The 12,471-nt window shown below is 34.0% G+C and overlaps 1 protein-coding gene across 1 annotated transcript in view; it reads right to left on the bottom strand.

The window, feature by feature from the left end:
• Window positions 1–10,231: 10,231 nt before the first annotated feature.
• LOC124538631 (neural cell adhesion molecule 1-like) overlaps window positions 10,232–12,471 on the bottom strand; it is a 158,477-nt gene continuing 156,237 nt past the window's right edge. Inside the window, exons 16-18 of the mRNA XM_047115751.1 lie at window positions 12,225–12,352; window positions 10,945–11,072; window positions 10,232–10,446 (exon numbers count right to left, since the gene is read on the bottom strand). Coding sequence (XP_046971707.1) covers window positions 10,330–10,446; window positions 10,945–11,072; window positions 12,225–12,352 — 373 coding nt within the window. The 3' untranslated portion in view covers window positions 10,232–10,329. The remainder of the gene's footprint in view (window positions 10,447–10,944; window positions 11,073–12,224; window positions 12,353–12,471) is intronic.

Genomic DNA, 12,471 nt, shown 5'->3' on the forward strand with positions numbered 1-12,471 from the left:
CTGAGTCTCGATACGCAAGATCAAGACCGGCTTTACGGTCACAAGCCGATTTTTTGACTTTTTAGAATATGTGTAAGTGCCATACAAGTTGGAATTTAGGCCTCTTATTGTTAGTTTCCCCTGTCCCCAGAATTCGGTAGGCATGCTAAGCAGAGCAGTCCAAAGAGGGATTCCCACCGCAATCTATGTTGGTACTCTCCCGTGGAAAAACAAATTTTCCACAGCCATCTTGTTTTAGGAGAGATTGGCGTCGGATATCCGGTTATACAATCTCGTACATTCCATTTTTGAAAACACAATTCAATTCAATTATCGACTCACATATCCCCAGCTTATTCCTCTTTTTTCTTATCATAGCTGTATCTCCACGTGTTATCTGTGCATTTGGAGTAACTTTTATATTATTTTGTCTTTTATTGTCAGTTAGTTTTTACTTCGAGGCATTTGAATTAACCTATTTTATATTTTTGATGCTGTTATTTTAAAAATTAACTATACTTAACAATTCATATTTCAATATATAACCTACAAGTATTCTATACACTAAGAAGAAAATAAACATTAATCCAATCACATGAAATGTAACGCTAGTAAAATAAAATAAACTTATGTCACCGGTCTCAAATAAACACATTTAAACGCACACAAATAACAGATTTAAACGCAGAGTCAAAGTTTACTATCAGAACTCACGTGCATTATATTTACATTCATTAGCTGTTCATTGCGACTGAATATATGTCATATTATTTTACCATAAATTCTATAATATATGTCTATTTATTGAGTCTCGTCCCTGATTAATTATGAATGTTTTCAGAAGTATGATTAGTAATAACAAATTAAAAAAAAAATATAATATAATATTTTTATTTAAGTATAACACCTCGCCTTATTGTCTCCGCTGATACCAGGAGGATTTTTGGAGGAGGACAGAGGATTTTTTTATGGCATTTATGGCAAACGAGCAGGAGGCTCACCTGATGGAAAGTGACTATCACCGTCCATGGACATCTGCAACACCAGGGGGCTTGCAGGTGCGTTGCTGGCCTTTAAGAAAGGTGTACGTTCTTTTCCTGAAGGTTTCCATGTCGTATCGGTTCGGAAAAACCGCCGGCGAAAGCTGGTTCCACAAAGTGGTTGTGCGAGGCAGAAAATGTCTAAAACATCGCGCAATCGTTGTGGATTTTCGGACATCAAGGTGATCATCAAGGATCGGAATTGCGATCCAATGCTGCTCTCTCTGCTATGCTGCATTCTCGCCACCATTGATTTATGCCGTAACTATTTTTAATTCATATTTGTATATATATATATATTTTAAGGACTTAACGTTAATGATTCTTATATTAATAAATAAGACTAAGATATTAACGCAATTATTTATACCTATTATTAATAACAATTTTGCAAAAATATATATTTATTTACAATTGGTAATTAAAATTTAATATTAATCATTAAATAATTGATAATAAACATCGAATAACGCGTAACAGTTTAAAATGAAATACAGGGAACACTACTCAATCATGGTTTAAATCATTTGATCGCTTGTAATTGTTAGGAGGTTCGAAATCGGCTAATCCGCTAGCCGGGATTGCGCGCTTCGCTAAAACCGATCGATTAATGTATTAACTCGGATTTGTCGTCTATTTGCCTAGTTTGAGCTTAGCGTAGCTAAAATAAAAATAAGTGATAATTTATTATTTAAAACCCGTGACTAGAATATATTAATTTCGCATTAAGATCGCTAATTCAAATTTATTGATATATGAACGTTTATTTTCTCAAGTGCTAATACTTTTATGATCATCATCAAAGTGTTCCATACCCTCATTTTCATATTTTTTTGTATTCCAAAATATGCTGGTGAACGGGGCTTCCTGATGGAAGTTATCACCACCCACTTAATATTTTAAACATTGGCACTGTATGAAATAAACCATCCCCATCAAAAATGTGCAACTAAAGTTGAAAACTAAGATCCTTTGTGTAGTGACATTCATACAATTACTGATTCAATCAGAAGTACTACTAAGTAATGTGATTTCGTGGTGAAATAAGTGGTATATACTCAGACGATAGTTCATAACACCATATTCTTCTGTTAAATATACATATGTAATTCGAGATTGCAATGCCTAACTGTGGAGCTTGCACTGGCTTTTGTATTGTTGCTTTAGTTACTTTTGTATTTCCTAATAAATATTTTATATCTTTTATTATTTTATGTAAAACATATTAAATATGATTAAGTGAAATATATTCTAAGCAATCGAAACTCATTAATTGGTATGATCATAAATTATTGACATAATTCCTGGAACTATCTTTGAAATAATATTACTCTAAAATAATAATAACATATATCATACTAAACTATTCGTAAATTGTATAGAAAATTTAATTTTATCGTGAAAATTCTCCACACCGAGACGGATAATCGCTGACAAAAATCTACCTGAAGTTTTCAAATTTTCACCTGCAATTCAACTCATAAATCGCGCAGACAATGTCTTTTTTCGCAACTATTTCATTCTTACAACCTTTCCAATCCCGAGTCCTTGCTAACAGAATGGATATAGGTGACCGCAGCGGAAATCCGACCGAGTACGGAGTGTCAGGCCGGTTAACTAATTGGGTGTAGCGGGTCGGATGTGCGAACAAGGCAAATGAAGATTTATCATCTCCCCGGGTCCTTCGGGCGCTGGTCACTCGGCCCTTCTGCGTATATTTTAGATTTCATACAGTTTTGAATTTCGAACAAAATTTTTCGCGGTGATTGCATTTTATTTGTACGTGAAAACGTTGAAAAAGTGTCACTCACCTAAATACTACTTTAATATGCTTAACTTGAAAAGAGCTTGGAACGCATTTTATATCATCTTGTCACATTATTTTATTCTCTCTGCTTATTGTGATAAAAGCATTTTTTTGTTCGAAGAATAGTTAATTTGAATAATGCCAACGTATGGAAAAATAATATTCTTGAAGTGCGCATGGATATGACCTTAAGTGGAAATAAGTTGCACAATGCTTGACCTGGTTGGGGAGTTCAACTGGCACTTCGCTTGGCAACAGATCCACTTCAACCCCTATTTGATATAATTCACATTATATCGATTGTTATAATGAAACAATGGAGACCTGCTGACGATGTATTGGAGTGTATTTTTTTTACTGAGGAATCGATAAGACGTCTGAAAGAATAGAGCACGTCTATCTTATTCGGAGGTTGAATCCGAGTAGCAATAATTGTTTACGCATACCCAATTAGTATCTATAACCCAACATGCTTAGCGGTGAATAAAACCATCTAGAGAAAGGCTCGATTCGAATGAAATTCTGGCCCGTGGGTTTCATCAACTCTGTGTTACTGAAGCTTGGACTTTCCTCCTTAAAGAATGAGAAGGATATGACTTTAGATAGGCTTTTTCATCATACCCACTGATCCGCACAGCTACGGAACCCAGTTTTTCAGGTATAGTTTTTTTAATTATATACACCAGCACGACACAAAAGTGGTGAATTTATACTTTGAAATCGATCTTAACATCATTAACGATTTATTGAGTACAGTAAAGTAATATTATGCAATAATGAAGCAAACGCATTGAACCAAACAATACGGACGAATTGCAGCTGATTTTGTAGCAATTAAACTGTGAATGAGATTATTAGCAAGGGGAATGATCAACGAGCGGTCGGCTTGGAGTGAATTAATTTTGCCATTTTCGAATATGTACGAATGTTTGTCGATGTCCATGTGTGTAGCGGACGCGTGTACGCGTGTGTAAACAAACAACGAATCAATATACATGTGTGCGTGATAAAGCTGAGCATTTGTTTGTGTAGTGTATGGTCATTATGTATAGTATCATTATTAGCGACAAGGAAGTGTGAACAATTAAAACAACCCTTCAAAGAATTTAAGTATGTCTCCAGAGCGGGGCAGTCAATGAGAAAATATCCCAGGAAGATCATTATACGCGCCACAAATTTTCCCTTGAAAACAATCGTAAAACGCTTTTATTGCTCAAACATTCGCCATTGATTCACAGCCCGAAACAATAAAAATACTGGCTCAATCAACCCAACAAACTTTATAGGCTTTGTAGGTGAGTGAATTTATTGTACAAACGCCAATAAAATAATGTTTCATTTACACCTCAGTCAAGTCTCGCGGTAAATGCTTTATCACCGGACAGCATAATGTTTGAAGTCATAATGGCGTATTTAATACCACTTTGTATACGAGCTCCATAACTCACTTACTGGTTTGCAAATAAACTTATAATATTGACTATAAATCTCGAATCCATTAAATTAAGCGAATTAAGAAGAGATTATTTGTCACTTGTTTAAATAATATAAATGAAACAAATTTAATTTAATTAAGTAATATTAATTTGAAGAAGATAAGTCTTAGTTATTTTGTTTTCATTTTTAATTTGACAGTAATTGTGGATTCGCCAAGCGGAGGCGTGTAGAAAATTCTGTTAATTATTTCGTTCTTTGGTTTGGGTTGGTTACCATAACCCATTTGAGTCACTAGTTCCATGGGCGGATGGCTCTTGGGTATGTACTTGAATATATGAAACCCTCGTATCATTCTGATGGAGAATACCTCTCGGAAACCAAGCCCGAAAGGGATAGGTGCTGGAAGGAAATTATCTACTTCTGCATAGCAGTTGCAATGCAAAAGCACAATACCTCTGCGGGTTTGCTCCTTCGGTGAAGACCAGGGAGAAGGCGTCTGTACTATTCATATCTTCCAGTAAGTTTTGCAGCCTTAGGAGGATAAAACAAATGTATTGATTGACAAAATTGTATATGTCTTCCAATAAGAATATCTTCCGTAATAGAGATTATACTCTACCAGGAAAAAAAATGACGGGCAAATTTAAATTAATATAAAAACTAAAATAATTTTATATAGATATTAACAAATGAAGGTTTTAGAAGTATTTGGATGAATTTGAATCTGTCATCGACTTGAAATTCGAATACTTGGTGGTAGGGCTTTGTGGAAGCCCGTCTGGGTAGGAACCCACTCATAAGTTATTCTACCGCCAAATAACAGTACTCAGTATTGTTGTGTTCCGGTTTGAAGAGTGAGTGAGCCAGTGTAACTACAGGCACAAGGGACATAACATCTTAGTTCCCAAGGTTGGTAGCACATTGACGATGAAAGGAATAGTTAATATTTCTTACAGCTTCATTGTCTATGGGTGATGGACCACTTACCATCAGGTGGCCGATATGCTCGTCCGCCAAACTAAACCATAAAATAAAAAATAAAATATTATCGTTAATGACAAGGAAGGACGTCGCTACAAGAATTAGTCGAGCCTTCTCTGTTAAATAAACGTTCTTGTTGAAAATTTACCACCATTTATTTTATGCTACTTGTACACACACTGACGAAAAATTCGTATATAATTCCGATATCAATGAGTCACAATTTTTTCATAATTTAATATACGAACAAATATAAAGAATGTTTCAAAGCAATCAAAAGATACATTTTCTAGTTCTCATCCAAACAGTACGGGTTATACTTATATCTGGGCTGTCCTTTCGCAGTGTTGTTCATTTTTCTTCTCTTTTCAAGGGGCAAACGGTAAAGAGAAGCTTAATTGGAGGCTTTCCCGACTCTCGGGCTCAATGAAAAATTACGAGCTAAACGAGAACACGCTCGGGAATTCAGTGCTCATTCTCAGCGATGTCGGGGAAAGAATTTCTTAGACGCGTAAGTAACGCGTCTTTAAAAATTGGACAAGTGAAGTTACGGGCGCTAATTGTAATGAAATATATTGTCCGTAACATAATGACAATTTACGGTTGTTTCTTATCTTGAATTCCATGATATTATTAGATTTTAAATATATGTATAGCCGTCAAAACTTGACGCGTGTAAAATACAAATTGTAATTAAAACGATACCTTATTATAATAATTCGTATCGAATCATGAAATAATCCACAATGATATGGGCTATGGACGTCGCTAAGTAATACATCAATCAACGGACTCGTTTGTAGAACGCCCCAAAATATATAGGAATACGTAAAGTGTGTTGGACTTGTCGGTGACCAAGACACCGGGTGCGCCACGGCATACAGGAAAACCCACTAAAAAACTAGCCATACCCTCTCTATCTTTTCAGCGGGCATCACAGGATCGCTTTCGCATTCTACTGGTGGTCATCCCACCACATCCTACATATGTATTATAAACCCTTCACTTGTTCGTGCATTGATAGACAAAAATCTATCCAAAATTGCTGTAATTTAGTATAAAGTGAGCATTAAATAAACATAAGATAAACAAAATTTTCAGGCCTAAAAAATTATGACTAACCCAGTTTTATATGAAACTAATTTTACCTGATTCATGTAGAAAATTGACAAACACTTTACCTTTTCTTTTTGGTTCAACACTTATTCCACTGACTGGAATGTACGTATTATAATTTGCATTTAGTTGCTGGTGACAAAACATTTAGTTTATTTTTTTACTCATAATAATTCCAAATAAAGTAGATTTTAATTATTTCGCTTGTATTCATTTAAATAAATTGTAATATCTCTAAAGCCACTGAAAATTATAAATTATATAATCGGCCTTTCAATTGATTTACCAATTATGAAAAATATACTGTTTCATAAATACATTTAAAGTTATTATTTTTTTAATCAACTTAGTTATTATAACATAAGTAACAAATAAACATGCTGCCTTTTTATTATTCTTTTGTCTGTGTTTGCTTAGAAACCATCAAACTTGACTGTTTTATCTCTTACAACTGTAAACAATACTTTAATTCCAGTTTTGTAACGAAAGGCTATCATAATAATTGTGATATAGAATCTAATATATGAAAACTACTTAAGATATAAAACAATATATTCAGTGACTTATGATAAGTATGGAATTAAGAGAATCAAATTTTTATCAGTTTTTATACACGCGTGCGTATTCATACAAGTGTTTGATATTCGCTTCTGACAACACGCTGTATAAACCTTACTTTAAGTGAGTACATTTTTTGTAAAAGTACAGGCAATTCAAAACTGTTTACATCATAAAAACTCGGTCGGTCCAAGCTAGTTAATAGAATATGAGCTGGGGAGTCGCCTAATTGTTTAACTGGCCCCAGGATTAGGTTAGCTGTTCATTATTGCGCTTTCAGGATTTCCCTTAAGGCCACGTGCATAACTCACGTAGGCGATTAGCCTCGATGCATTAAGCACACTTAGAACTGTGGGTACAGTCAGCAAAATATTTAAATAAGATTAAAAAGTCCACTTAGAAATAAAAAGTTTTTCATTTCTTAAACACGTATAAAGGCTCAGTAAATAAATGCATAGATATTTTTTTTATTTTATACTAAATTGTTAGTTTTTTGAAAAAAATTGAAGAAGTTGCCGTTGCTGACGCTACAGGCAAATTCATAGAGTTATAAAGCAAAAAGTCAATAACTTACTCAAAAAAAAAACAGAGGAGCAGTGGCCGCTCGGTTAATCGACCCAGCATTTATAAAAAGACCAAAGTTTATTTAAGTCAAGTTGATGGATACAAATTGGAAAACCCTCTCAGGCACGTAAAGGCACAGCTTTAATACGAGAAAAGAATTTGCATCGTTTTTAACTGCAAACTTTGATTCGAGCGATGACATTCAACTGACGTTTTAATTAAGGTATGATCTCATGGATTAAATAAGAGCGATTAATGCTGTTGGTCGTTATATCCTTTTATTTTTTAAATATATATAACGACCGTGTATAATAAGTACTCAGGCAAGGTAGCTACTACTTAGTACACATATTCTACATACAACCAGCAACGAAATTTGTTTTGCTGTGTTTAAATGGCTAGTGAGTAAATATCAACACAAGGGACTGGACAATTCTAATGATTGGAGGTGAATTATTTATAAGATAATGTTTAGTATAATAATTCATTGAGAAGATTGTCTTGCCTTAAATTTGATGTCATGTTACCCTTTTTCAATCACTTCAACTATGAATTCAGTTTCGGCTTATCTCAATCACAATTCTCAAAAATACCTATTCAGGCACAAACGACGCCCCCCCCCCCTCCCACACACGCTAAACTATCGGCGTATTTTTGTATGAGTAACTCTTGTGCTTACAAACATATCATTGATTCTCGATACGGGCTGATGCATAACTATGCTGGTTCAATGTTGGTTCAATTTCGTTGCAGTCTATACTTTTTCAACTGTAACTTAAATAAACATAATTATTTTATATTCTTGGCCGTTTAAATGGCACCATGGTATTGGATTTATCTGCTGAATTCCACCTATGACACGATATCATTTCAGCTAATAGATATGATTTTTTTATGACATAGCATAGGTGGGAAACGAGCAGGAGGCTCACCTGATGGAAAGTGACTACCACCGCCCATGGACATCTGCAACACCAGGGGCTTGCAGGTGCGTTGCCGGTCTTTAAGAAGGGAGTACGCTCTTTTCTTGAAGGTCCCCATGTCGTATCGGTTCGGAAAAACCGCCGGCGAAAGCTGGTTCCACAAAGTGGTTGTGCGAGGCAGAAAATGTCTAAGAAATCGCGAAACAGATATTATAATATTGTTTCTGTTTTTTTGCGTAGTGTTGCTAAATAAAGAGCTTATCGCTGCGTAGCGTTCACTTTCAGACAACCTTACTCACTAGAGACAAATACTTGAGACAATGTCAATTTATACAAGCGTGGTGGGTAATATTTACAAATAAATAGTAACAGCCTGTTTACATCGTAATACTAGGCTAAAGCCCCCTCTACGTTTGAGGAGAAGTTGTTTGGAGCTCATTCCACCACGCTGTCCCAATACGAGTTGATGGTCCCAAGTAAGACACTTGCAGGTTTTCTTACGGTGATTTTCAACACTACCATACACGAGATGAATTATAAACACAAGTTAAGCTCATGAACTCGTATGTTCCAAACCTCCTCAAAGGAAGAGGAGGCCTTAGCCCAGCAGCGGGAGATTTACAGGCCGTTGTTGTTGTTGTTGTTGTTATTGTTATTGTACTGATTCTTATATTCATTGTTTAATGTTAAAATGTAATAGAATAATATTAAAATATAATTTGAAGAACTAAATATATTAGGTGTTTTTAACAATTGATAGCATCATGAATCATTTATCATATTGTTCGAAATTCAATACCAATTAACCTTTAAATATATTTCAAGTTATTTCACATATATGTGTATGAATAAGCCATTAGTGTCAGCGGGGAATTTACTTTCGTTGTCATAGGAATAGTAATAATCCATTGGCAATTAATCAAGGCATTATATGTCGTAATTATTGCCAGAATCGGACTCCGCGTATTGTATGAAATTTAATAATGATTAAATATGTTATTATAATTACAAGGCGTCCAGATAGATATTGGATTATCTTAATCTTAACCGAAGATTGCGAATTCAAGTCCTGGCAAGAACCACTGATTTTTACAATTAACAACTTTAATTACAATGCGATTTGTTTACAAGTGATTAATCTATTTATTGAAAAAAGTAACAACCGCCAATTGCACCGAATGTGGTGAGATATCTACCATATTTCACTACAATGTGTTCGGAGCGAATCACTTAGATATGATATTTATTCGAATATTAAAAGCACACTAACTATTGTATAAATATTTTGGCATTTCCTGGTGCAAGCAAAATTATTATAAAAATGTAAAAAATGTTTTGATTTTGATTTGATTTTGATTTGAATGTTTAAGTTTAAGGAAATAAAAATTTAAAAAATTGTAATATAACTAACGGAGCGACATAGTCACAACTGGTGAGCAATATTAATAAAGTATAAGATCAAAATAAGCCAAAACTTACTTTTTGAAGGAAGGCTCCAACACATCAGTGGGAGATTTACATCTTTACCTTTCTGAAAAATGATTCATAAAAAGATAATTTATTTATATTCGTGAAGATAATTGTAATTCAATAAGAAGATGTTGCCAGAATTCTTAAAAAAAACTCCACACGGTCATAATTAATATCTAACATTGCTTAGAATATAAATTTCGGTACGCCATAATTAAACTGCAAATTAGATCAAAATTATTATGTTATCTATCTCTATCTATAGAATCTTTGTTTAAATTTAAGGTAAGTATTGAAAAAGTTTATATATGAAAAAAAAAAAACAATACACATTTCAATTTTTATTATTATCCATTTACATTATTTACAACGCATTTATCACAATTTTCACAGTCAATACATAAAAATTACTCTTAAAATTATTTAATACAATTTTTTCTATGAAACTGTTTGTCTATACACAACTCTCCGGGCCCGGTATTTCTTCAGCTATGAGATGTTCTCTTCTACTTAACGTGGAGGTACTTATCGTGACTGGTTTGCTCGCAACTGTACTTGTTGACGATATAGACTGCGAAACAAACATAATATTACATTGCGCTGTGGTAGCTTACTACTAACATTACTTTTGATGTTTTCAAGTGTCATTGTGCAAAAGATATAAATCTATAGGAGGTAATGACCACTTATATTCTTCAGTTAGTCGATTTGCGGGTTTACATAATTTATAAGGTAAAAAGGGCATTTGTTATTTAAGAAAACTTTAATAAAAAAATAATAAAATGAAAAAAAGGCTGTACGTTAATTGTAGCATAAGGATTCGGCTGCAATTTCAAATACTACTTATATCGTACTTAAATTTTGTGTAGAAAGAGGTTTTATTTGGTTTGGAGATTGATTTTATGACATAACCGTATATAATTCAAATACATAGTTAAGGTTTTCTATTAAATTATGCAGTTTAAAAGAATAATGTAGACAAAAATTACATTGTTAAAAAGACAAATATTAAAAAAAAAATACTAAATAGCCAAAACAGGAATTTATTTTAATTGAAAAAAAAAGGTACCGTTTTTTCCGATATGCTAACTTGCCGTTCGGACACACGAGCTGCTCGCTCGCACCACTCGTCACTCGTGTGAAGAGTCCCATTTTTGACAGCCTCGACCCCACACTTCAAGTTTGGAGGGCTCCCGTCTAAAATCGTATTGATATTTTTATATTTTTTACCTCTACATCGGCAAATGCATTTTCAGTTAACGAAGTCCGCTGGAAACGATATTTTTTTTATAAACGAACAGCGACCACTTCAATTTTACACGAAAGATGTTTCATTTCTAAAGGGTCATATTTTGACAGCTTCCGTACTTTCATCACGATGACCCTTATTCAGAATAACATTGATGTTTACCTCACTAACGCAAAAAAAAAATCTAAAAAATCCGCTTACTAAAAAGTTGTTTCGGAAACACACTGCTATAAATTGAACGGGCCATTAGTTTAAAAAATGCAAAAATATAAAGTACGTAAAAGTAATAGAGGTTTTGCGAGATATCCTTTTTCGCGGTAAATTGGTTTGACAGACAGCCAACAGATATGAACCCACATTTTACACACATACGCCGAACACGTATCCAGAAAAAGAGCCAGGGTTCATAACCTTTTTCAACCAGAATATAAAACTCTTTTTACTTTCAAAATATGTTGCACACGATGGTCTATAAGGCTGCTGATCGAGCTCATGGATTCGAATCCCAAGTCGTACCAAAAAAAGTCTTTGTCAAAAAGTTCGTAACTAAAGAACCTGTGACTAACTTATCCAAATTCAAATTCCATGTTACGTATCGACGTGCGTTGTGAAAAACATCGTAAGGTAACCTGGCTGCCAAATTATGCCAAAATTGTCTATCTAGAAGACCTAACTATTGGACAAACCCTCCTGAAATACGTCCTTATTTGTTAATAAACTTCAACTCTTACATCTGGAAATCAGACCATCTCTAAAAAATTTAAATTTAGAACATATATTTTTAAATAAAAATATTTATAACGGATGAATCGCGTATATTAATTATATTTAAACATCCCGACGTTTCGAGCACTTTGCAGTGTTCGTGGTCACGGGCAGAGTCTGCCCGTGACCACGGGATACCACGGGAGACCACGGTGACGTCGGGATGTTTAAATATAATTAATATACGCGATTCATCCGTTATAAATAGTTTTATTTAAATGTGTAATCATCGCGAAAATTTAAGACAACATTTATTTTAAGACGTTATTAATAGTTTCCGTTGCATTGTATAGAGTTTAATTGTTGCACAGAATGCAATTAAGTGTAGGGCTAACCAGGTGGCGGATTTAAAATATCCGGCTGTGCTTGTTTAGGCGGCTTCAACGTGTAGGCAACGACATATTGTCCATCGCCGGAATTTAATTGGAGTTCAGGCGAATGTTGTTTGCCCGCCGACCGTGCTCTATAAACAAAAATTCAATATGTACGGACAGAAAGTAACAAAAACATTAAATCATTCATTTTATATATTTCAAGGAAAACATTATATGGTTAAAATTGACAATTCGGAATTAACTCTTT

This window comes from Vanessa cardui, chromosome 20 (genome assembly GCF_905220365.1).
Source record: "Vanessa cardui chromosome 20, ilVanCard2.1, whole genome shotgun sequence".
In the NCBI taxonomy this organism is placed as follows: Eukaryota; Metazoa; Arthropoda; class Insecta; order Lepidoptera; family Nymphalidae; genus Vanessa; species Vanessa cardui.